This window comes from Ambystoma mexicanum, chromosome 6p (genome assembly GCF_040938575.1).
Source record: "Ambystoma mexicanum isolate Mex_15411 chromosome 6p, UKY_AmexF1_1, whole genome shotgun sequence".
Taxonomy (NCBI): Eukaryota; Metazoa; Chordata; class Amphibia; order Caudata; family Ambystomatidae; genus Ambystoma; species Ambystoma mexicanum.
Genome location: NC_090935.1, coordinates 489,856,824 through 489,884,318, shown reverse-complemented (window position 1 = coordinate 489,884,318; position 27,495 = coordinate 489,856,824). Strand labels below are relative to the sequence as shown.

The window sequence follows — 27,495 nt, the reverse complement described above, 5'->3', positions numbered from 1 at the left end:
AGCTGCGCCACTCCGCACAACATTGGTTATGTAACTATGAAGGGGGTTTGGTTGGCAACCATCGATGGAAGCTATCCCACTCTGCATAACATTGGTTATGTGTAGGTGATGTCAAAGTGTTCAAAGGCCTAGTTTATTTGTAAATGTCTATCTAAAGTGGGCTACCAAGATTGTGCACCAGTGAAGCACGTGGACCGTAGTGTTTATTGGGAACTATCATATTAGGGTAGGTTAGGCTAGAAAAGCGTGACACAGAGCAGAATAAGATAACATACAGTAAAATAGGATGAAATAAGTCATGCATTTTGTCATTTATATAGCACCTTTTCCCATTGGTATAGCCTCAAAGCGATGTAGGTGAATGCCCTCGGGAGACCGAAGTCCAAGGTGTAGGAGATTCATCAAGTGAGTTTAGAATGCGTGTGTACATTATAGCCAATACAAAGTAGGTAGGCGTGGCCATGTCAATACTAGCGACCCATGTCCAGCCTGTCTGCCGGAGTTCATTCTCTCCGTCGCTTAGTACATTTTATAAGAGGTTTAAGAGGCTTAAATGCTGCCACGGCTTATCTGATAGGGAGGGTTGGGTAGCCTAGGGTGTGGAATTGGTGTGAGGGCGGAATTCCAGGTATTTAGGGCCTTCCAGAAGGTAGCATGATACTCTCGGGAGGATAGCTCAGTGGCAACGGTCTCGTGTTGGAAGCAAGACGACAAGAAACCACACAGGTTCGATCCCCGGGTCCGTGCTTGGAAACCTCAGGGTATTGAGCGCGTTATAAATAACCTAGCATATCATATCAGATGCATGCATTCCATATTGTAGGGGCATGAATGGAGAAGGAGGAACCCCCTATTCTTGTTGATTCGAAGGGGGGATTACAAAGAGAAGTGTGGTGCCTGAACACAGATTTCTATTGGGTTGGGAAGGGGTAAGCATGTGTTAAAGGTATTCTGGACCTTTCTTGTGCAGGGCATGGTGATTGATGCACATGGCTTTGAAGGTAGACGGTTGCTTGAAAGGGAGCCAGTGGAGGACACAGAGGGTGGGTGTGATGTGCTCTCTGGTGACAAGCACTAGGAGGAGCCTATCTGCAGTGTTTGTACCCGTTGGAGTTTTCAGAGTTAACATGCAGGGGCTCCCAGGTACAGAGTGATAGCGTAGTCTAGGCGGGAGAGGACGACAGTCAAGATTGCTGTGACTTTGTGACGGTATGAGAGGTAAGGGAAGATGCATCTGAGCATGCAGAGGTGTAGATGGCAGGATTTAGACACAGAGTTAAAGTGGTGTGAATGTGTCAGATCTGCGTCAGTGGAGACTCCCATGTTCTTTACTGAGTCGGATGCGGCGGGAGGGGGTGCTAAGGAGGACGACTTGGAGGAAAAGAGTGGGTCTTCCCGCAGATCATGATTTCAGTTTTTCTGGGGTTAAGGAATAGGTGGTTAGCCGTCATTCAGTGGTCGATATCTGTGAGGCAAGAGGCGAGGTTGGGAAGTGGGATGGAGGAAGTCTTGGGGATATTGAAGATGATTTGGGTGTCGTCTGCATAGTTGTAGCAGGATAGGTTGTGTGTGAACAAGGGCGGGGACAGGGCTCAGGCAGTGGTTGAAGATCAGGGGGGATAGGGAGGCACTCTGTTGTACCCAATGGGTGACAGTGTGAGGGGGCAAGAAGAAGGGAGGAATAAGGGTGATTTATGATCAGCTCGTGAGGAAGGAGGAAATCCACCTTGATGTCGAGCGGGTGGAGTATGTCCATGAGGATGTGGTGGTCGATAGTGTCAAAGGCTGCAGAGAGGTCAAAGAGGATAAGCGTGGCACAGCCATCTGAGTGCAGGTCTTTTGAGGTAATCCCAGATGGAGATAGGGACAATTCAGTTCTGCAAAGGGGTCTGAATCCCGACTTGGTGGGGTGTAGGAGGAGGGGGTTAGATTCAGTGAAGATACAAAGTTGTGGGTAGGCCGTTCAGTCAATAAGTTTGGCTATGAAGCAGTTGATCGAAATAGGTCTGTAGTTGGCTGGCAGGTGGGGGTCGAGGGAGTGTTTTTCAGGAGGGGTTTGAGGTGCAATGTCTTGAAAGCTGTTGGGAATATGCCTGAGGTACAGGATGCTGCCTGCACAGGTTGAGGAAAGGATATCTTTAAGGAGAGCAGGAGGGCATGGATCTCCCGGGGATCCGGACGGGCAGCTGCTAGCGAGTAGCTTCATGAATTCGGGTCGAGAGAGGAGAGAAAATGAGGAGAGGATAGGGAGGAAGGTGGGACGGTTTGTGGGGTTGGATGGGGGCAGGGGTCGAGCGCGAACACTGCTAGTTTAGCACTGATGGTGCGGTTTCTTTCCACAGAAATGTTGTGGAAGTGGTCTGAGAGCTTATGGCGTGTCTTTCTGGTGTTATGGGCCTTAGAGATTCTGTACCTGTAAAAGGATGTTTTTGCCTTCCGGATTAATGCCTTGTAGGCTTTGGTCTGACTGGCATAAGCAGCTCTATTCTGGAGAGATATGTCAGCCCGCCATTTGCGTTCCAGGGTGTGGTTAAATGTTTTGCGGGTTTTGAGAGAAGGGGTGAAGTATCTGGGGGAAGGTGTCATGATCACTGCTTCCAAGGAGTCAGGAACAGCCCAACATCCTTGGAAGCAGGCCCCTAACCGTTATCTTAGGCACCAGCCGGTCCCCACTGGGACCTTTTGGACCTTGTCCTGGCGCCGGTGGCACCAGGCTCATCAAAGTCATCGGTCCCGGCACTGGAAGCTCATATTATGTATGAAGATGCTTGGGTGGACTTACCTGCAGCAGACCATGCTGCTTACTTACCAGCCACTTAGAAGTCCTCTGTGAACAGGAACTACTTTCTTACCTGGGTGGGGCAAGCTCCACTCCCTGGATACAGCACTGGAACTCTTCTGGAACTGGAACTCTTTTCTTACCTAGGCGGGGCCGTGGAGGAAGACGCCTCATCACTCCAAGGCTATTTAAACCACACCGATAGATGAAACGTGCTTCGCGTTATTCTGCATCTGCAGCAGAACGCTCACCGAGTCTGTTCCAGCCTGTCTTCTTTCGATCCTGAACCTGCAAGAATTATACTTACCATTCCTGTATCCAGTCAACAACAGCACCTGCAAAGACAAGAAACCACAGGTTAGCAAGGCAACCTTTACACGCAGTGCTTACTCACCTGATCCATCGGCTGCGACCATTTCTTCACGCTGCACCTCCGCCTGTGAAGACAAAAGCATTGTTATTACTTACCGGCACTCCGCGAATTCCGGATTTCTTCACGCTGCACCTCCGCCTGTGAAGACAAAAGAAGAGACATTAGACAGGTATTTACTTACGCCCATCGCGCTCGTCACAATAGAACGCCTGCAAATACTCTGGCGTCTCTTCAGCACGAACTAAGCAGCAAGGGAAAAAGACAGTTTGAGCGCTTGCATTTACTTACTCATTTCCAGGCGCTTCACTCCATCTTCCATCTCCAGAGTCCTGCAAGACAAAAAGGGAAAAGCATTATACAAATTCCTGTTCAATATTAACGTGTCACGCACCTAAAGACTATAAAGACTAAAAAGGTGTCCGGAAACTCACTGCTCGTGCAGTTAACAACGGTAACGATCCTCTGAGTTCAAGAGGCCTATGTTTCACCAGTGAAGGAACTGGCAACGGCACCCTGCACCAGACGCAGATGGAGAGTCCAGCATTCACCTATCTAAGGTGAGCACGTTGACCTGGGGGCTCTACGGAGAAGCTAGGAAGAGAGGGAGAGAGAGAGGGACATTCAACAACCCAGACCCTTAACCCCCATATTCTTTCACCTGCAGAAACCTCACCCTTCGAGTTCGACACACAGTGAGAAGAGGTTCGACCCCAGAAGCTAATCGAGTCCTGCACATCACTTTTCGAGTCGCAGACACCTTCCTGCCAAGACCAGCGCCTCCGTGGGAATCAGGTGAGCGTTACAGAAGGGCCTTGTCTGTGGGAGGTGGCTCTGGTGGGGGCGAGCGGTCTGAGGGCATTGGAGAGCCATAGGTCGACATAGCTGATAGAGAGCAGACCTCTCTGAAGGGGAAGATTAGGAAGGTAGGCAAACAGGGAGTCTGCCGAGTCCAGTGTTACTATGACCTTGTTCCACAGTGGGAAACAGGTGGACAGTCCGGTGTTAGTCAAGCAGGGAGGATGGATTGGAGTCAATGGCGAGAAGATGGCTGCGTGAACCGTCCAGATAAGTGGTCTGGGGGGGGTGAAGATCAGGTTAGAGGAGATGAATATTGCATCTAGTATATGTCCTGCGCTGTGCATGGCACCTGATATCAGTTGAGTCATGTTGAGGGCTTCCAGGTTGTCCATGTGTGGTTATGTCATTCACACACATGGCATCGAAACATATTTTGAGATCTCCTAGCATGGCGAGGGAGGGGTGGCCGACCAGGATGGCCGCTAGGGAGTTGCTTAGAGGGTTAGCATAGTTTCTTTTGTAGCTTGGAGGTCTGTATATGAGTAAGAAGCTGTGGGTAAGAGAGGGGTTGATGAGTAATTTCACTAGAAGGGATTTGCAGTCTGCATTGCAGGCTTGTTCCACAAAGTGTGAGATGGTGTGGTGTAAGTTGTGGAGGATGGCCTTCCCACCTGCTCTGCTGGTTCTGTTGTGCACAATTAATGTGTAGCCTGGGGGAAATGCCTAATCTGTGATGGGTCGGAGGTTGTCAGAGAGCCAGGTTTCTGCAGTGAAAAGGATGTCTGGGATTTCAGAGGAAATTAAGTCATATGTTGTGTCGATTTTTGGTGACAGATCTGGCGTTAACTAGGATGCATGAGAATGTATTGGAAGGATGGGGGTTGTTGGCCAAGAGAATGAAGCAGCAGAAGGCCTGTAAGGGGGTGAGTGAGGGCAGGGGCAGGGATCCCTTGGAGGATGCCCCACAGGGGGTTCAGTGTAAGCAGAAGGGAGGATGGGTGGGCTGTGAGGGGGGAGTGTGGCGCTTGATAGAAGGGGTGCAGTTGTTATGGGAAGGTGAAGTGTCTCTGTTGTTGGGTGGGGGAGGCTATGAGGATTCTTTGAGTGTGTGAGAAGAGTGCACGTGATGTGTAGTTTCTAGGTGTGGTGTGGTGGAAGGGAGCGGAGGGTGTGTGTTTGAATGGAAATTGCAGGTGTGGAGTCAGAGGTGGGAAGGAGGCATGAGAAGTTACAGGACAGTTACAAAGCAGTGACTGGGGTCACCAAGACGGGTTGTTAATGAATGGAGGTGGCCAGGAAGGTAGGGGGTGTAAGACTTGATGACGGGTTGCTCATTTCCAAAGGTATCTCGAGAGGGCTGAGAAGGGTTAGTGTCGGGGGTGTTGAAGGAAGGGTTGAAGAGTGATTTCACTGGGTTAGGTGAGGAGGGGGAGGTCGCAATGGTGCAGGTAGGGATCTGGGGGCAGATAGGGTGAGGTGTGCAGAGGTGAGATGGTCCAGATGTTACAGATTCTGTGTTTTAAAGGATTCTTGGGTGCCTGTGGCATCTGTGTGAGGGGCAGCGGGGCAGCCGAGGAAGGGCATTGGCAAAATAAGCCCAAGCAGCACTTAGGGATGTGAAAAGATTGACAGGAAGTTTTAGGGGGGAGGGAGGGCGCAAGGGCAGGTGTGGGTGGGGTGGGTAGGTTAGGGGAGAGGTCAGTGAGGGTGGTGCAGAGGAAGGAGTCTGGGGGAGTGAGGCGAAGAGTGTATTCCACCCAGGGGTTGGGCATGTGGAGGGTGCAGAGGAAAGAGGGGGAGGGGCAGGGAGAGGGGTTGGCCAGGTGTCTGGTGCTCCCTAGTGCTCCACTAACATTGGAGCTGCTTGGCATGATGTATAGTCTGATTCATCTGCTCTGGTGGCTAGATTAAAGAAGGAGGCAGTAATCAAGACGCAGCTGGAATTAAATCCATGGTTACACTTAGAATGCCCTTAGATTCAAGATGGTGTCAAGATCCAAAGTGCAGCAAGATTCGTGGCAGTGGAGATATTCAGCCAGGACGCAGCTAGATTCAGAACAGTGGCAAAATTCAAAGCGCAACTGGATTCAGAACAAGATAGAGGCTACACTCGAAGTGAAGCTAAATTTAAGGAAGGGGCAAAGTTCAGGGGCAGTTAGATTCAATACGGTTGGCAGCACTCACAAAGCAACTAGGTTCAGCACAGTGGCAACACTCAAAGTGCTGCTAGATTAAGAACAGTGGCAAAGTTCAAAGCACAACTAGCTGTAAAGCAAAGACTCAGAATTCAGCTAGATTCAACATAGTAACTACACTCAGCACAGTGGCAAAATTTAAAGCGCAGCTAGATTCAAAACGGAGGCAAAATTCAAAGCTCAGCTAGATTCAATGAAGTGGCTACACTCAAAATGCAACTAAATTCAACATAGTGGAAACATTCAATATTCAAAACGCAGCTAGTAGAAATCATGTATATAAAGCTCTCATTTGTGGATCTTGCAAGAAATCTAACCTATGACCTGCACATGGAAACATCAAGATTACTACAATTTATCCATGGTAGTTGGTGCATTTTAAGAACACTGTTCTGATTATTTTAAAATGAACCACAATGTCATTGAATTCAACCATTGAGCTGCAATATGTTATTGAATTGTATTGAGCACTAGCACTTTAAATGCATTTTAATATAGGAACAACCTGTTAATAACTGTATTTGCACTAGCACTTTAGATGCATAGGTACAAGATATGATCAATTGCATATGGCATTAGCACCTTAAAGCTAATTGCTAATAATTGTATTGGCATTAACCCTTTAAATGCATAGGTACGATATATGATCCATTGCATATGGTATTAGCACCTTAAATACATGCAAGCTGAGCCAGAAAACATATGACAACCGCATTTAAAATGCTCTGTATTGCTGACCACAGTGGTGGAGCAATAAGATACATTGCGAGCTGTCGTATGCATTTATTATAATGAAAACAGAACAGACTGGAGGCAATATATAAATTGCTTTTGGGATATGCACAATTGCGCTGAGATCTATTCCTTATAATGTAATCAGGTGTAACCTATAACTCCTGCCGGGTTTGGGACAGGAGGACGATAAAGCTGCTGCTTTCTGCTTTTTACACGCACAACTGGGGGTTGATCGGCTGATAGATAGGAATTCATTCCTAGTCTATGTAGCCGACTAGAAAATAAAGAGCACATTAGTGCATACATCTCACTAGAAAATAAAGAGCACATTAGTGCATACATCTCGCTACAATGGTACTAAAATAATGAATTAGAAACCGAATGACAGTCGCATTCTCAATTGTTAGATGACGGCACAGATAAACAGCATCTGTTTGCATTAATTATTATTATTTTTTTTTATTATTGGAAAAAAACTACAGTTTTTACATGAAGAAAAGACTTTTGTTTCAAAGCTCCATTCCTTCATTACATAAACAATGGTTGACATACCATTCACGCTTCGAAGGAACCAAGAAAAACAAATAGAACTTTATCTCAGCGTTTCATGGATCTATTGTCCAGAAAACAAATCAAAACCAGGCATACTTCTAAGAAACAGAAGAGGGAAGAGAAAAACCAGAACAGAACGAGACAAAAGGGAGGAAGAAAAGAAATAACAGACACAGTTGTCCGAGCATCCTTCTTTCACACAACAAGTGGATGCAGAGTTAGCTCTGCCAACATAGTGACCCCACAAGATGTCTACTTTGTGACCATAAATTAAGGAGGAAACTTCAAGAGCGCATTCAGGTAATTTACAATAGCATAAACATGTTTGACATTGTTGCCAGAGGAAATCAAACACCACCAAGCCGTCATGTCCCCATCTAGGGATGCAAATTGTCCAAGATGTGTAGAACGTAAGTCACAAGTTGCCTGGCAGTCCAAATGAGATGTTTTAGTGATTCAACTGTACCAAAGCAAAAGCGGCATTGGTTGTCTTTTGTTAGGGGATCTTTTCTTTGCCATAAGATTTCCTTAGATTTCAGGATGTTCAATCGAAATCTAAGGAATCGCTCACGATAATATCGAGAGTAACATCGTACCAAATAGGATTGCTGGGAGTTTCATTTTTTTGTTCATTACCCAGCCAGTTGGTTGAGGCCAGCTTTTCACGTTTTTCTAGGTTGACAATCCATGCCCAAGCCTCAAATTTTCTTTTTGCATGTTGTGGCCGAGTGAACAAGTCGTAGTTACTAATTGCCGCAGAGTCGGCCCATTCTTGCACTCTTGACCGCCATTGATCCAGCAGGCAGACATATTTTGACTCATGTCTATTTATGAATATGTGATAAGCTGATGCTTTACTGTTCCCTGTTAACTTTCGCATAAGCGAGATGGATTTCCAGATTACGTGACTAAACAAAGAGTTCAATGATAATTTATGGCGTATGGATATGATTGGGACCCATTGCAGAAGATTAAGGGCATGTCGCCAAAAGCGGCCTTCGAGTTGATTCCATGTTTGTTCATTAATGTTCCAGCTTGCTTCAGCGCCGAAAGTTAGTATGGGCATTCCCTTTTGCAGGTAGAACATTAGGATTGGTGCTAGGGAAAATTTGCCAAAACCTTTATTTATTTTTGCGGCTTGAAGAGCTAATCTTGAGGACTTCAGTTTCAGATCTTTAACCCACTGATGTTCGCAAATTGAGTTATTAAACTGAACTCCGAGATAACGTATGGAGTTAACTGAGGACAGTGGCTGGCCACCGACAACCCACCTAAAAGCTCTGTCTTTTCTACTGGTCATAGATCCAATTGACACGATTTTCGTTTTATCTATGTTTATTGAAAGTTCGTTGTTAGATAAGTAGTCGTAAAGACAGAGGAGAAGGCCTTGTAGTCTAATCTGGGTTCTGTCAATCAACACCAGGTCATCTGCATAGGTGTTTTACAGGAATCTGGTTTATTTTAGGCGGAAAATAATGAGCCCGGTCAAGATGAATGGGCACGTCCGCCAAGAATAGTTTAAATAAATCAGCTGCAAGGGGGCACCCTTGTTTTACTCCCCTTGATGTTGGAATGTTGGCTGATAATTCTCTGTCCTTATTAAGACGCACTCGAATCGAAGTATTCGAGCGGAGGGCTATTATTGGATTGAGGATAGTGGCAGGGCAGTTCGATTTGTGCAGTTTTGACCAGAGCAGGTCACGATTTATACCATCAAAAGCCTGCTTCATATCGATGAAGGCTAGATGGATTTTAGATCTCGCTTTCTGGGCTTCCAATTTCATAATTGTTAGTATTGAAAGGTTTACGTCAACACCTAAAGCCTTAGAGAAGCCAGTTTGACGTTCATCAAGAATCCCAGCCCTTTGAGCCCAAGTAACCAGATTCAATCTTAAGTTGGAGCCAAAGATTTTACCGATTGAATCGAGCAGGGCAATGGGGCGATAATTTTCGGTGATGTCCCAACTGCCCTTCTTGTGAATCGGGACCACAATTGCTGTTAACCATGACTCTGGAAGTTTGTTAGATTTGGCAATTTTCCTAAAAAGGCACTCAATAAAGGGAGCCCACATCAGTATGTTTTTCTTAAGCATCACATTGCTAATCATATCAGGGCCAGCAGCATGAGAGTTTTTTAACATCGTAATTGCTCCAGTAATATTAGCCTGTGGCATTTCCACTTCCCAGGGGACGGCTTCAACCCTAAGGTGTGGTTCGGGCTCGAAGTTCGCGCTGTTAAACACTTTGAAAAAGTGCTTACACCAAGTATCACCAGAGATGGTATTCTGGGTCGAATTTATGCTGTTCACATGGCCCATATTCAAAATTTGCCAGATGTCGCGAGTATTTTTCGTTATCATGAGCGTCATCATTAGTTCTGCCCGATCTTGCTCGACAATAATTCTATGAGACGTTGCTCAGTTCCTGTAGATCGCTCTTCTTGCCTTCACTTCTTCTGACATTTTATGTCTTGGGATTGTTTATTTTTTTATTTGTCTCAAGTCCCTTCTTAGATCTTTCTTTTTGTCGTGCATGACCTTACTGAACAGATGTTTATGGCATTCATGTTATTGATTTGGATCATTGTTATCTGTTATATAGGTCGATAATAGGGGGGTGTAGTCCACACCATGTTGCGAGCTCAGAAGTCTTTCACTTAGGCAGCCGATCTGATTCACACTTAGCCGAAGGCGGTTGCCACCGGTGTTTGCCTCAACTAGTAAATTGTATCGGGAGGCAGAGGATGTTACTGCCAAAAAGCAACCAAGTTTTAGTAGCATATGGTCATTATTAGTCATTTTTTGAGAGTACAGTGTGGTGACCTTTGACTCGAAATTCATTGAGACCCAGATGTAATCAATAATGCTGTGCAATGACTCTAGGTACCAGGTTGGTTGCGCGGGGTATCACCTCTGACCGTGCCATTTAGCATCACACAGTCACGCATTTTCATTGCATTTGACCATCTTTGCTCTTTCTCACCAAGGTCCTCTTTGGCAGTTTGCCTGTAACTTTGGTTTTTTAGATCATAGTTGAACCATGAGCAGTTTAAGTCAACAGTATATAATTGTCAGATTGTTGTGCCTCAAGATTGTGTCATCCATTAAGGAGCATATGGCATTAACAAAATCCTTGTTGTTGATTTTAACAGGATTCCAGTAGCAGTTGATAATCATGAGGGATTTTTTTGCCTCTAAGTTGTCACTCGTTGAGTGCATAATTGAGCCTTGTACAAATGGATTTGGGTTTGAGCAAACCGGGGTTGACCAATTTTGAGACAGACGAACCATGGTTAGTAGGCCTGCACTTGGACGGCCTCGTGCATTTTTGATCGCCGGGTTGACTAGTATGGTATAACCGTCTCTCATGAGCGCTTCGAGAAGCCACGCCTCTTGTAGATAAATTGCAAACACATTTTCAAGTGGTACATCAAAGTCATTGAACAAGTGTTTGAAACCACGAGTATTCCAGGAAAGAATAGAATAGAATGCATCCTGAGGTCTCAATCATAGCTATTCCTGTGCATATTGTTTCGAGCAGTTTGCTTGTTTGCCATTTGAGTGCCCTGAATGACCATGTGTAGCGGCAGAACTCAAAAGATTTTGTAAATGTGTCACATCTACTGCGATTTTTGCAGATGATTTGTTGTCAAGACTCTCAAAGTTGTTATTTGGATTGGCATTCTCAGGTTCGAAAGAGATATCAAAGCCGAACATCAAAAGGTCGTCTGCAGCTTTAAGTATTGTATTGCAGACTCCAGCTGATTCGATGTGAAGCAAGACTGCGTCAGAGGATTGGTCCGTTACATATTCGACAATTTTGATGTCGTCTGAGTTAATCAGGCACACCAGCGGTATGTGTTTAAACAGCCTCAACACATTTGCGCGGTTGAGGTTCAACTCATTATCGTCTCTGTGAATATTTTGTAGTCTTAATTTACAGCTGTAGTTGACTGCCCGATGAGGTTTGTTTTCATGTGACCTTGATTTGAAGCGGATAAGTTGTTTGCGTTGATTTAAGGTTAATTTAGGATTTAAGCTCAGGCCAATCAAGGCAGGTTTTGCAGACTCTTTGTCTGCGGCGGCCAGACTTAAAGGCTGGTCTGCTTGACGCTTCAAAGATGTGGAGCTCTTCCTCGGTTGTACTGCTCAAGGAGGGGGACGTGAAGAAGGCCGAGCCACTTAAAGGCTTCAAACTTCAACAGGAATTTGAAGGTGTTCGTCATCCCCTGAAGGTGAATATGTAGATAAGTCGCATAAATCGGGTGAGGCCGTATTCACTGAAGTAACAGATAAACAATCATCAGAACTTATGCAACGCCGTTTTGATCCAGGTTTCAAAGGTAGCAATTGGCAGTTTTTTTGATTAGTTGAAGGGCCTCTGTGAACATCAGTGTTGCGCTTGAACAGGCCCAATTGGTGTGATGTAGTGAGATTCCTTATGAAACTTTTAATAGATGAATGAGCTGGTAACTTCTGTTTCTTCGCTTTGTTAGTAGTCTTTTCCTTTCTTGCTGGGGCCGAAGGCTTGGCAGTCGATACAACTACTTTTGTTATTAGCATGGTTCCCACTGTGCCTGTTTTGGCTGAGCCTGAGAAAATTCCAAATGAGGAAAATGGATTTCCAGGTAATTCAATTTGAGGCACGGCTTGTGATGTTGAACGCTCATCAGTCGGAGGGTCGTCACCAGCCACAGCGGACAGATCATTTTCCGTAGAAGATTGAGAATGAGAGGCATCAGATGAAATTTGTAAAGTTGCCTCTGGAGATTCTTGGATGCTTGAAGTAGCTTTGGATGGAACTACTGTGCTACCAGAGTTTTCTGAACTGCAGACTGGAATAGACTTTTGCACCAACTCTTTTAACGCATCCAGGAGACCTTTTATCAAATGTTCGTGTCTCACCTGCTGGCTTGTGACAAAGTCACTTAGGCGCGATTGCCAATGCAAGCTTCTGTCTGCTTCCACTTGCATATGTTGCTTTATGTATGTGGTAAAGTTGTCGATTTTTTCCAGTTTTGTAGATAGGTTCAGTAACATCGCCCCCAGGTCGCGAATGGTTTCGTTCATTGCCTCATACAATTTCACAAAAGAAATCATTGCTTGGGACGACACCGCAAGCACATTGTTGTATATTTGAATTGCAGCGGCAACTGAAAGATTGGATTTTGAATTTGGCATCTTCAAGCACTCATTTCCTGGACTTAGAGTGCTTGATAGCTCCTTGTTAGGAGTGGGGAGCTTTGACGGAGTCGCTGAGGCCGTAAGTGCACTAGTTCTTTTTGAACTAAAGCGACCTTCCGACTGTTTAGCTGCGGTCATCATTTTTGATGATTTTCCTTGAAGGCCACATTGAATTGTAGGCTGGGGTATCAAAGGTTAGTGGGGCCAACAACGTGGTGTTAGATAAGTCCGAGTTCCGCTGATTCATGGTGAATTGGGGGCGTTTTAATTGAAGCCACTCGTTATTTTGGAACGGCTGCTGAATTGGTGCACTATAAGTATCGTTTTATGTTTGCAGTTGCAAAGCCAGCTCAGCGGTTAAAGTCAAGGAACCATTTGCTGGCTTTGCAGGAGCACAAGCAATACTCAGGGCGCCAAGGGCAGAAACAGAGTCGTATTGCAAAGTACGTGCCTTTCTTAAAGTGGGTTCTCCGATTTCTAATGGCGTAGAATTTAACAAAGAATTCGATGTTAGCTGCAAGTCTTGAGTAAAAGTTTGCGGCGACGGTAACAGAGACTTTTGGCGTTGTTGGCGACATACTGACAGGTTTCTGTGTTGAAGGGCCAGGCAAGTCATGGTCGCTTTCAGGTTGAGAACTGGATCTTGTCGGAGAGATCAGACTAATGCAGGCTGGCTGCATGGTAGCAGAGCTTTTGCTCGGACATTCATTCTCATCAATTTTAGCAGGTGAATCGAGCAAAACTTCAGAGGATTTCTCCTGCACTACAGTCGATGCACTCATGATTTCCGCATCAGTTAAGTCAAATGGAGAAAAGTAAATATCAGGAGAGACAGTTTGCCTTGGCGATAATACTTCTGCCGCAATGTTTTCCACTGGCGGCACCAGAGATAAATTAGCGAGTGAAAGCAGCGCGAGTAGTCTCGTTCAGTTTTCGAGTAGTGTGACACACTGCGTATTGGTTGAAAGATTGGCTGCCTCTAAGGATGTGTGGCTGAGACAGTCAGTGGTTTCATGGGGGACAACTTGGTGCACTTGAGCAGAGACCTGAAGAGAAACGGCAGGTGTCATTAAGTTAACTACTTGCTTGCTTACCTTGCTGCCTGTAGTGCTCTTTTGAGGGATAGCAGTCCAAGGATTCAGCATTTCGATGTTACTGGAGGGTCTTGTGGCGAGTCTGAGGCCCACTGGCCTTTGGGGAAACAACCATGCCGACCTCCGGCACTCCGGGCGCACCCGGGCGAACTGGGCAAACTGGGACTCAGTGCCGGACTCCGCGCCGGACTCCGCGCGGGGAAAGAGGTTTTATGGTAAAACCTGATGGAAATAGAAACAGGACTGACGATTTCACAGCATTGTAGCAGCAGCTCCTCAATAGAAAGCACTGGGATTCTGGGCAAACTGGGGCTCAGTGCCGGACTCCGCGCCGCACTCCACGCGGGGAAATAGGTTTTATGGTAAAACCTGATTGAAATAGAAACAGGACTGAAGTTTTCACAGCATTGTAGCAGCAGCTCCCCAATAGAAAGCACATGGATTCTGGGCAAACTGGGACTCAGTGCCGGACTCTTGCATTAATTAAATGTCTTTGGATTAATTTCCTTTGCACACAGCTTTTTTGAAACATACAAATATGGTTGATCCCGTATTTCAAGAGGTCATAGAGTAGAATATAGAGTGACTACTACACAGGTCATATGACATATATAACACAATTGGGTGGAGCCTGTCACTCGTTTTTCATTTTAAAATAAACACTTGAGAAAATGAAAGCAATGGATTTACAACTAGCTTGAGGAAGCGCGCGATTCGAGCGGAACGTGTGGCGCTATGCACCCGGTTGAGTGCAATACCTGGTCTGCACTATGGTGGTATGTACTCGTTTTAAACCATGTATGTGATGCACATGTTAACATGAAATAAAGGAACACTTTTTGGAAACACCAAGTTTAGTCTAGAGTGCTTGGGTCGTTTATTACAGTTCCACTGTTGCAGCCATCTTATAATTCCTGACTGTTGTCTTTTGCTATATATATAATAGTGCAGCAGTTGCCGCACTATAGTTAAGTTGAGTATTAAATTCCATAGGAAACCCCGATAAATTAATTGCTAATAACCATTTGACTCGTATGACGGATTTGGCTGTCCCTTTGCAGCAAACCTTTGCAACAAAATAGTACTCACGCATGCTCCCCACTCCACATCCTCTATCCCAAGACTGGAAATTATGGCAAAGATAGGTTAAACAATACAAATGTTATTAAGACATTTTTAAAACGCTGCTTCGGCCTAGTCCCATTCCTTTTCCCATAGAGAAAAATTCAAAAGTTTTGCTCGAGCACACAGCGAAAACTGCTGGATGGCATTGGACCAGGCATGAAACAACTTGGGCACAAAGTGTTAACTCGATTACTTGGGTGGTGGGTTGGTGTGATTGCATACAGTAATATTTTCAATATTTAACAGGGGTTCCCCCGTCTCCCAAAATTATAGTGATATCTCCCATGGTGCTTTACAGCAGCAAGGCTCACAGGATTTTCAGAAATGAAAAAGCAGTCATTTGTTCCCAAAATTCTATTGACTTGATGAATGGATATGGATGAAATTTTCAAAACAAAAAGTAGCCAGGGGCCCCACAAACTGCACATTTTGGCACCAATACATTATAAATTGAAAAAGTTATTAAAAAAACAAAACACCACAGTTTCACAGTTTTCAGCCCATTCATTTTCCCATAGAGAAAAAATGTAGTTTTTGAACAGCCCTAGCATGAAAGCCGCTTATGAGGTTTGGAAAATTTTGGCACAAAGCATTGACTTAAATGAGGTAAATCCATCCATTCGTTTTTAAAATATTCAACAAAGCACGGGGTGCCCCCTGTGCCTTACAACCTTTATATTGGTCTTGGTGTTCTGTATCAGAGAGGTTGAGAGAGGCTAATAACATTTGACTTGCTGGATGGATTTGGATGACATTTACAAACCAAAGGTTTGTCAATGACTCTCCCCCACCCAAACTGGAAATTTTGGGAACAGATCATTTACAAATTAAAAGGTTCTTTAAAAAAACGTTCAAACGCTGTTTTCATCCTACTCACATTAATTTTCCCATACAGAAAAAGTTTTTAACAGGTGTAGCGCAAAACGTGCTGGGCAAAACTGAGCTAAATAAGAAACAATTTGGGCACAAAGCACTGACTTAGTTTCCTTAACTGGTTTGGGGTAAATCCATCAGTAATTTTTAATATATTCAACAGAGACATGAAGTTTACCTCCATGGTCCTTAAAACCTTTATATATATCACCCTTGGTGCTTTGCAGCAGAGTGGCATTTCAGAAATCAAAAACCACCTTTTTTTTCTCGATGTGAGTGATTCAAGCGATATTACCAGGAGAAGCCGCAAATGAAAGAACTCAAAACGCTATTTGGAGGATGAAAAAGGATGCCATTAAACTTTGAAATGAACTCCCCCATGACCTTACAGAGTCTAATAGCGGTTTTGCCTTCAGAAAGAGATTCAAAATTCTTCTGTCTATGTAGTCACTCCTAGGGGAACACTGATTGTTTTGACCCACAGGGCATAGATGGCCTGGCCCTAGGCGCTATATAAATAGCAATAAAAATAGCAATAGCAATCACATCAGGCAAGAGGTTGGGAGTAGGAAAGAAGACACCATGTGAAGTTGGGGATTTGGGGCTGGGTTGGAGAGCCTGTTACGGGTAGAACATTTTTGGTTTACAGGTGAAGACCATAGGACTCTTACGAGATTACACAGGCAACGCTGCAGGACGGGCTCAGAAAAAGTGTGCAACACACAAAGCGATGAGTGATAGAGGACAATGGGAGAGAGTTAGGTAAGGAAAAAGCATTTTAGCCGATTGAGGGGACTTGAAAAATGAAGGGGGACACATGTACAGTGCCGGTGAGGGAGACTGTTTAATTCTGAGCAGGGAATCAGCAAACCGCAGGGAGTCCTATTATTGGAAATTATTACTGTGAAATGATTGCGCTAAAAAGGAGTTAGAAAGAAAATGGTTTAACATCTATAGTGCATACATCTACTGGACAGGGGGCAATGGGTGTTTGGTAACAAAAGAAAGATATTAGTGGAAAACGCACGGAGGCCATGGCCGAAGTCTATAGCTCATGAGACCTTGAGAAACTATGCAACATGTTCGGTTGTGGCCATGCCCATGGCTGTAGGCCATGGCTAGTGGGCCCAAAAGAAAACTATTGATAGATATGTACAGTGGCCACGCCGAAGCTCATGGCTAGTGGGCCCTGAGGAAACTAAGGTATAGCAAAAACCTTGAAATTCAGTGAAAAACAGTTTGTTAAGAGAGAGTTAAAGGGATCAGATCTAATGCAACAAAATCCCTGAAATTCAGCACTCGCATTTCAATCAAGTCCACTTTGGGGGAACAAAAATGTGTCGCACAAACCAAACTGTGATAGGGGGTAATGGCCACAAGAGGACCACAGCGGAAAATAATCAATTGAGGGGAGAGGAGGAACCATGGAAAGAGGAGGGAGGCACTTGGTGAGTGTCTCTGAGGACAGGGAAGAGTTGGGGATTTTCAAGCATTATCAGGGGAATACTGTGGAAATCCCACGGGCATCGGCAATTCAATGCTGCTATATGTTTAGTTAATTGCCATTATTGGGTGAATAGCGGGGAAATCCCGCAGGAATGGGGAGAGAGTGAAAAACAAAGTAATTTTTACACCTTCAGTGAAAAAAACCTTTGTTAAGAGGGTGTTAAGGTGACCAGATGTAATGGAACAAAACCCCTGAAATTCAGCAATCGCATTTCAAGCAGGCCCACGTTAACTATATGCCCCCAGTTTGCGCAGCGTATGACCACAATGTTGACATCATGGATGACATCACTGGTGATATCACTAATTACATCATACATGACATCACCAATGTTTTATCTCACCTGATATCCCCGGGGGCGTCTGGAAGATTCTGAGATCTGGAACCCTGGATGCGTAGTTGCCCAGTGCTGAATAATGAATCTCCAATTACAGAAGGGAGGATTTGTGATCACTGTCTCTAATGGGTGAATCTCCCACCTCACTCTGACCGATTACCTTCCCAGTGGGTTCTTTTCTCACCTTAGTTATTTGTAGGGTGAGCTATCCGTCCTGCGTTTCTTGTGCAGGGGTGCTTGGCGTTTGTTGGTGAGCTGCCCGAGATGCTTCACTTGTGCAGTACGCCTTCCTTGGGCCCAGGTCTGCTGTGACCCGAATCTGCTGCTAGGCAGGTAGGTTTGTTAATTGTAAGTCTTTGTTCTGTTTATGGTGAGAATTAGTTAATGTCTTTATCTCTTTCTTTTCGGGTGCAAAGGTCTTGATGCTGGCCTGCCGGATGGAGAGGCACGTTTCTAGGTAAGAGAAAGCGTGAAGCGCAGCGCCTTTATTGTCTTTTGAAGGTAACCTGTGTTTTCTTCTTCTTCTCCTCACAGGCTGCTGTGGTGCTGCGAGTGGATGAGAGCGCGATGAAAAACAGGCCCCCGGAATCCGTTAAGGTAGTACAGCGCTGTGCGGTTGTTTAATATTGAAAGCAAACCTGAATATGTCTCTTTTCCTTTGCAGATGTTGCTGTGGCTCCGGATGGAAGTGTGGCGTAGTGCGTTGGAATTCAGTTAAGACTGATGGAATTCGATGTATTGTTTTTCCCTTTCTCGTTATTGCAGGTCGCAATGTTCGAGCTGCCGCTGTGGTAGCGGTTCGCCGGAAGTCCTTAAGCTAGTACTCAGAGGTGAGTGATGTTTCTTCTTCCCTCGGTTTCCACAGATTGAAGCCCATTTGAGATGCTGAGTGCTGGATGGTGTTTTCTCAAGTAAGACAGAATAATCTTGTTCTTGCAGGATTACAGGAAGATGCTGAAGACCAGGAGCTGGACACGGTGAGCGTCACGCTGCTGGTTGCAGAATAACACGAAGCATGTTCTGCAGTCAATGGTGTGGTTTATGTAGCCCAGGTAAAGTAGTACCAGGGAAAGTAGTTCCAGGCCTGCCACACCCAAAACACTAGAACGCATGGCTTGGTTCTTAGAACTAGACTGTGATTTAAAGGCCCATGTACATAAATGGGACCTAGTTTGAACAGCCCTTCCTTCCTACATATGACCCTGGTGCCAAAGGCGCCAAGTGGTTTTAAGGCCCTCAGATTTCTGGTGGGAGCCTGTTTGTGGCACAACTTGTGCCCCCTCACAGTGGTCATGACACAATGAGATCAATAGTTATATGACTGGTGACATTACTGATTAAATAAGTTTGAATATTTGTGTTGACCTCTTTTGATTTATATTCTATTTTATTACACTTAAAATAATAACAAAATGCCTTGGGAAAATACACTGACACAGAAGTATGGTATGATTACATGAGGAACATTCATTTGTAGTACCTATCTACTTGTAAAGTTTGAGATAAACATATATAACACTATACAAATGGTTTGAATTTCATGCATTAGTAAACAATTACAATACTTCATTGCAGGGAAAGTACCTGATTCTGGTAAATCTATTTCAGTTATTTCAAACATAACATAATAAGTATATGTAAGAATTTGAAGTTTGGGTAATATGTAAAAAGAATCAGTTAGAAAAGAAATGAAGATTAGAAAGTAAATATTTAATTATAGACATAGCAATGGTATTATTAATATTTTTAGCCATCTCTTTTGAAAATACATTATGAAAGTGTATTCCATTATAACAGATTCCCTTCTAAAGTACATAAATGCTTACTTACATATATTCTTCTTTGTATTGTATAGTGCTGTGGTCGCACTATGATATACAATTATAATATTATTATTTTGTTGCAGGGATGTTATGTGAGCAAATAATTGTAAATAAAAACCCTTTGAAAATCAGAGGAAAATCTTCAGTGATGTCATATATGATGCAATTAATGATGTCACCAGTGGTGTCATCATTGATGCCATCAGTGATGTAATCTCTGATGTCATCATTGTGGTCATATGCTGTGCAACAAGGGGTGGCAAGTTAAGGTGGCATTGCCTGAATTGTCTGCTGAATTTCAGGAGTTTTGTTGTGTTAAATCTTCACCTTAACATCCCTACAACTAGTGTTTCCCCGGGATACATATATATCCTACATACACACATGATGCCTGTTTTTCCTGAATTTTACAATGTAAATATTTAGAATGACTGAGTTAGCCTAGGTGTAACTTTAGATAAAATGCACCTATGGTGTAGTCAATGAAATGTTAATGTAAGTTTAGATATTTTTAATTCCTGAGTCTGTGCCTGTTCCAATAAAATGGTGTGCGCATCTGCAGAAAAGGAAATTCAAGAGATATTTTAACATGTGTGTTATTCCCTACTTGACCAAATTATTGGGCCGTGGGGGAAAACATTTCACATCCTTGTACCTTTGCCTTAGATGTGTTAAAATTGTGGGAACATTTGTAAAAGTCTTGCATGATCTAGCACAATATGGGCCTCTTTAAGAGTATGGTAGTATATAAAGAGGACATACCAACAAACACAAATATGTTTACCACCACTCATTTGGCCGTAATTGGGCTACGTTATGAATGTTGGAGTGGCAGTGTTATTCCCCATTATGGCATTGGGGTTTTAAGATAATTGCCACCAGCAGAACTTCCGCTACAATAATTCCTCCATTGATTGGTAAGGGAGAAGAAAAACCTCCAGCTAGGTGCTAGACATTTTTCTTCGTCATCACCTTTAACTTGGAATATGGAGTAATTCTATTACTAACACATTTTCCCACACCGCCATACTCGTAATGGGGACCAATATGTTGGCAAGTGTTTAATGAGTTAAAAAAAAGCGGCTTCAACCTATATCAGTTTGTCCGGAGAGTATCTCCTTAATTATTTTGAATAATATCACATCTGTATATAGCATTTCATGTTTGGTTCCTCCTGCTCCTAAGCACTGTAGTATTAGACGTTATTCGTACCCAACTTAATGGTAATCCATGTATTGACCCTGAAAGGATAAAGTGGTGAGTCAGCCACGCTGGGATTCACATTTTCGAAGTGCAGTCTGGCTCTGGCTCCACCAGGACTTTAGTATGACATTTTTACACCATGTATTTTAATCCATGGAATTGACATTTGTTTTTCTGCTTCTTTTCCAGTTGGCCCACTACCACTAGGTCCTGTCCCCTTTGGTGTGAAGAAATCCAGGTCGCTGCCTTTTAACTCCTTAAGAACGGGCACTCTCCCCCCAGCTTTTAACTCAAAATCCCAAATGATTGGACTTTCCCAAAGCCATTCATTGTACTCTTTCCTACCTGTCTTGTCAGGAGAGCCACTCAGAACCAGCCGTGTTCTTCCCGCCATACCAAGCCAGAAGGGACATACCACAACAGAGGAAGACGTGAAGAAGTCCCCGACTAAATCAGACAACGAGTAACTCTGCATGAGAAGCCTGCACTATGGAGACGTATACTGTAAATCTCGGGAGACGAGATCACTCAGTGAACCCAAACGGAAGCCATTTTAGGAGGCATTGTATTGAGCGCCACACTGTGCACAAATATTTTTATAATGAAAATTCACAAGTTTAAGCAGATGAGGTTTTGCTATTTTTGTAACATTAACACTTATTTTTTACATCATAAATGTGGGATATGTGTGATCTTTACATGACATTGTAGGTGGCATTGACAGTTTATTTTCAAAATAATGTACTCAGCTGTCTGGCACAAATCTGCGGCATGAGTGGTTCAAAATGACCAGATAAAGAGACTATTATTTTTTATTGAAATGGCTAGTTTCACAAAAATAATCTGCAATTTTCAGAAATGTGAGCAAATTCTTACGTTAGACAGCCTAATGCCTGAGAATACAGTGATATGTGCTTTACACAACTGATTGTCGATTGTACTGATTGTTTCATGTTTTGGTCATACTTCAGATATTTGTAAAAGTAAATTACATAACACGTGTTAGGTTTACGTGTTTTGATGTAAACTAATGTTTGCAGAGGGGGTTGTGTTGGCAGAGAAAGATGTGCCACCCAGGCATTACGTTTTATATGTTATGTTAGTGATATGTTATGTTAATGTCGTTCTTGTCTCACACCAAAATCCCGAGGTACTGACCTATTGTCCTATCTTAAAAACAAGGGTTCAATCGGAGTAAGGAGGCATTTTCTCTAATTGACAGATGTACATCACAAGCCAAAGTCAAGTCTTAGCCAAAGCCCAGTCTTGCCCATCGCCTTTCAATTCCATGAACATCTTGAAGGGATTATTACTTTCAGACACTGTGTTCCGAAAATGGATGTATGGGTGCTGGAAAGCATTGCTTACTGACCAGGATCCCATTCTGAAATCCTTGGTAGGTCGGTGTAAGAAGTTGGAAAAAGGAGGAATCTTGGGATTCTCCTTCCCCCCACTAGTGTCAGCGGAATAAACTATGTTGCACAAAATATCCATCAAAGCGCAAATATCTTCTTTTGCCCATCAATACATTCTGTGGCTGACCTATTTACAGTCATAGCCTCATGGGAAGGAGGGCTGGAGCTCAGGTAGTAGAGTGGGCAGCAGCAGTCACATACATGCCACACTTAAGCCACCTTCTTATGGCAACAGGTTTTGGAAGGCACTGAAGATAGTCAATGAATACCCAAACAGATGTGTATCACTGTGCACTAGAGGTACTGTAGTTGTAATACAGCTGGCCATGAGGGCTCTGAACTGGAGTATAATCTAGACATCCCCAAATTAAGAAACAAACCTTTGGCATACAGCCCTTTTGTATTCCTAATCCATTATCCCATCATATCCAGTTGTGCAAACACCATCACCAGGCTGGGTTCGAGCCCTTTCTAAATCCTGACCAGTCCACACATACCCTTCACCTTGGCCACTTTCCATTCTGGTGTCAAAGTTAGTTCACGGGAAGGATCGGATTCCTGTACAGTGCACCCCATAATGGGTGCTATTTATTGAAGTGATTAGAACCATCCACAGGATCTACTGAAACCAGGTCTCTAATCACCCACAGTCCACTATGATGAAATATCATTTGAAGGTTAGAATACCTGCACTGGCATCTTCCACACAACTGGATAATCTGATATGTAAGAGTTTTTATATTCCTCTGTAATCAAATCCCAGTTTTACTGGTTTCTCCCAACCATTTAAGAATCACACCCATCTCAAGGCCTCCTAGCATGTGAGCGTGATGCTTTAAAAGGCATGCATAATGATGGAATGAGCAAATGTTGGCGCTTTGCTAATTATATGAACCTCACTTTGAACAGAGTGAGTGTGTACGTTATCCTACCCTCCTGCCTCACCTCTTCATACCCTTTACTTAAGAAGGTGAGGAGGTTTCTGGGGCAGGGTCAACCTCTGGGCGCCTGTCCAAACTGCTATTTTTGTTGTATTCTGTTATTACACATAATGTAACTACTCCTGTAGTTACGTATGATCTATGATACATGCCCGGATTTTCTAGACTGCTAAGCAAAGATTGGTGGCTCCTCCCTGACCAACCCCACGCCTCCCTATGCCCATCCCTGGAAGATCGAAAAGTGGATGAAAGCCAAGTGATTGAAATTCAATGCCAGCAAGACATACATTATTGTTGTGTTTTTATGGATCAGTGACTTGTGGTCTTCAAAGTTGGGTACTTGTCTTGTTCAGCATCTACAAGTGTGAGGTTGAGGCACAGTTCTGCATATTAAACTTCTTTTGGTAGGAGCATGTCTCCCTGCTAATAAATAGCCCTGTAGCTTCTCCTCCTCTTTCAGGATGCCAACTCAGTGATGAGATAATTGTTGTGCTAAATCTGACTGCATTCTGTGTTATGTAATGTTACTGTGTTTTGTATTGAGATATACAGGGCTCATTTCATATTCATTGGAATATAACTATTAAATAATATTAATAATGCACAGCTGCTTTTTCTAACTGCTATTGCACCAAAGATAGTTATCTCTCATAACATTCCAGAAAACAACACATTTTTAAAGCTGCTTTCTCTATGAGCTGGCAAGGACAAACCTTGTATTTAGGCCTTTTAAACTGGCAGATAGGAACAAACACGAGAATCCAGAACAAAGCCATAAGGTTTGGATGCATAAACTATCAATCCACTCTATTTTAATTGCTCTCACTATTTGCCACGGAGACCCAAAGGGTACACACTAAAAACAACTCGACAAAAATTCAGGGTAAGGAAATGTAGGAGGTAAAAAATGTACTAATTGTAGCAAAGCTGTGAATTAATCAACTAGAAATAACCCAATTTTAATATGTACTTCGAAAAATCAAACTAGATCAAATAAAAAAAAAGGGTTGGACGGGAGTGTGGGAACATCAGGTTGCCACCTACTTTGAAAGTATACCTTCTTGAATGGAATTACGTAAGGACAAATTAAGGGTTGCAGTATTGTGGTAGCAATGCACTTCATTCTCCCCCCCCTGTACTACGGTACTACTAAATCAGTAATTAAACCAAAAAACATATGTGGCACCCAGAGCTGACATGTTTTTCTGCTGTTATGCACTCTTGGGGCCTGCCAATCCACAGACACCCACAATCGTCATGTAAATTGTGGCGTTTGAGGTGGAACCGGTCTGCAAGCTCCTGGTGAACAAAAAAGGATTGGGTGCTCTTCCCAGGCTTCTGTGACCACCAACCCTACCCTTTATGATCTTCCAGCATGCATCCTGTAAATGGAACTGCACCCCCCAGATTGTGGGTTGGAGAACCAGATGTGATGAAGGCATTGCATTGAAGATTATAGTTGCTGGAAGATCCCTGCTGTTACGGGACCTATGATTTCCAGCATCTGGTAAAGGAGTGGGCGGCATGAAACGCATGAAGGCTGGGTGCCCACAGCAATGGCCGTATGTGATAGGAGATGTTGTGTTGAACACGATTCAGAAGATGACAGAGAGAGCGCTGATGATCGACTGGGCCCGGTAGGGGAGCTGATAAAGTGACAGTAGCTTGCTGGTCCTTAATACAGGAAGGGAGAATTTGGTAGACGGGAATAGCCAAGACTGCACCACCCAAATGATATAAAATGGTGCTGAAAGACCCCAAAGGAATTACTTCATGAGCAGTACATTTTTCAGTTAATTAAGAGAAAGCTGCACACAGAAAATAGGCATGTGATATAGGCACTTGACATTATAGGTGTGTCTTTTTTCCTTTGTACAATACCCTCTCCCTAAAAATACTATCTCTCATGATATGAAACCCTCGAGTCAACCAGCATCAAGGGGGACAAGAAGATCAGGACATACCACAATTTTATCCAGGAAAAGAGCATTAGGTCTGATCATTCGCTCACAAGACAATTCTTGCTTTGTAAACACCTCTTTCAAACACAATATTGTTCCTGAGTGTATCAAAAAGGTGACCATCACCCCACCTATCAAGAAAGCTGGGCTCAATCCAGAAGACGCCAACAACCTCAGACCCATCACCAACTCCTTTTTTCTCCTGAGAATGGTGGACAAAATAGCCACTAGGCAGTACCAAAATCTTCTATATCAACACTTCATTTTACACCCCAGGCAGTCTGGCTTCAGGGCCATCACAGACCTCCAGAACAATATGCTAGCCATGGTTGATAACAAGAAGTGTGGTCTCTTGGTGCTGCTGGATCTCTCAGCGGCATTCGATCTGTTGGACCATAACATCCTTCTCCAAACACTTGAAGAGATTGGCACATGCTCCCATCATGCAACATCATGGATCCACTCCTTTTCAGCTGACAGATCCTCGACAGTGCACTGGGGCGATTACCATTCCGACCCTGTCACCATCGGCTGCAGGGTCCCCCAGGAGGCCTGTTTGTCGCAGGCACTTTTCAATGTGTACACCAAGCCACTGTGCAATCTACTGGTTCAGACAAGTGCTCAATTCTCTAATTACGGAGATGATACCCAACTCTTGCTCACCATGGATGGTGACTATGACCATGAGTCCACCAAATTCAATACCATATATCACAAGGTCAAGGAATGGATGACCACACATCTAATGTGTTTGAATTACTCTTTAGTCCCCAACACGCCAGGTCCAAATTAGATATGCGTTATGCCAAGTTTGAGATTGACGACTGCATCATTCCCACCGTTAGCAAGGTTAAAACTCTTGGTATTTTTCTAGATTCCTTTTTGAGCTCCGATTCCCAGGTTAATCACATGGTGAAGACCTCGAGTTATTATCCGAAATTGCTAAGACAAGTCAAGCCCTTTATTTCATAAAAATATTGTGAAACCCTTGCCAGAGCAACCATCCTCTCCCAGCTCGACTATTGCAATGAACTCCTAGGGGGTACAACCAAAGGCAATATCGCAAAACTACAGATGCAGTGCAAAATAATATCAAAAATGTGAGCTGTGGCGAACACATCCAGAACATAAGAAAATCCTCCACTGGCTTCCAGTAAACTCGAGAATTGGTTTCGAAACTCTTATCTTGGTACATAAGGACATTTATGGCAGAGCCCCTTCATACTTGAAAGAGAAACTAAAAAACGACTGTCCTCAGAGAATGCTTAGATCCAGTAATGGCAGACTTCTTGTATACCCCAAATCCAAACGGGTCGCCCTCCACCCAGCACTACAACAAAAAAAACTCTGGTCTTTCTGAAGGGAACTAAAGACCTTGTTTGAGTAGGAGTAGTCCCCTCCCTATCTATTCTTGACCAGCACATGCCTTTGTTGTCTCCATATGCTTTTTTCCCGCACCCTGACGCCTACCGGGTTCTGAGCGCGTAATAAAAAATAAAAAAAAGAACAAAATAATAATAAATACATTCTTTGGGGATGCTTTAAAAGAGTAGACAAATTGAGTTAAGGACATAATTCCGTTTTAGATAGGCTTTCTCAGCACCCGACTTGACTCATTCAATTGATAAAAATAAAAAAGACATTTGAGCACTAGACACTAGAATCACCACCTGCGAAACTGATATGACAAACATCTGAGTCCAGCTTCCTCACTTCTTGTCGAACATTGCACATGTACAGAAACATCTTTGGGGAAAACAGAAAGATTTGAAAGATTGCACAGAAAAAAACGTTTCAATAATGCACTTAAAGGAGTGAACTGAAGGCTGAGACTTTTAAGCTCATAAAATGTTTTTTAAATGGTTTCGTCCCCAAGAAGTTCACATCAACAGAGCACATAACGTTGGAGGGCCCAAAAAAGATTCTGGTATGCCGCCTACATAACATCCTCATAAAACTCCAAGATTTAAGAATCATAAATAAATAGTATTAACAGCTAGAGGAAAGCAGCGACTTAAAATCTCAAGATGCTTTATCCAACTTTATCAGGGTTGAGCACTTACCACTCTGGCTTGGAGATGGTACCTGCAACCAGTCACATGAATACTTAAGTCTTAATAACTCTGCTACAGGTGGACATCGCCCTTTGAAGGTACAAGCACAATGAAAAGTGGGCCTACGATTATTACAGGGAGGACCCTCACCATCTTGGCGCTCTAGGGAAAGGTCGTTGTAAGAAAGTGCACCCGAATCATCACCAGAACGAGGTTCTAATTGGCTGATTAAGAAAGGGAGGAGCCAGACAAGTTTGCTTTTTCCACTCCATCCATCATGAAACAATGAATATCTTATTACTACATGTTTGTCTCATAAAATGACTGAAGGCTCTGGTTCTCTATCTTAGAACAAACATTGTTTGGTGGAGCGTAAGAAATCTATAATGATGAAGGGTGGTTTACAACTCAATCTAAGTGGAGGTTTTCATTATTAGCATTGCAATCATTGCTATTTTCTCCACTTTTTTATGGGGGGATGGCTATCTCTAGGCGATGTGGGGGTTGACAAATCATTTAGTGGTAAGAATGCATTCTACTTTGATTC

General features: G+C 43.6%; 1 protein-coding gene across 2 annotated transcripts in view; it reads left to right on the top strand.

The window, feature by feature from the left end:
• ANKRD55 (ankyrin repeat domain 55) overlaps positions 1-24,993 on the top strand; it is a 1,206,736-nt gene extending 1,181,743 nt beyond the window's left edge. For both annotated transcript variants that reach the window (XM_069627296.1, XM_069627295.1), the window contains exon 11: positions 20,767-24,993. In XM_069627296.1, coding sequence (XP_069483397.1) covers positions 20,767-21,044 — 278 coding nt within the window. In that variant the 3' untranslated portion in view covers positions 21,045-24,993. The remainder of the gene's footprint in view (positions 1-20,766) is intronic.
• The last annotated feature ends 2,502 nt before the right edge of the window (positions 24,994-27,495 follow it).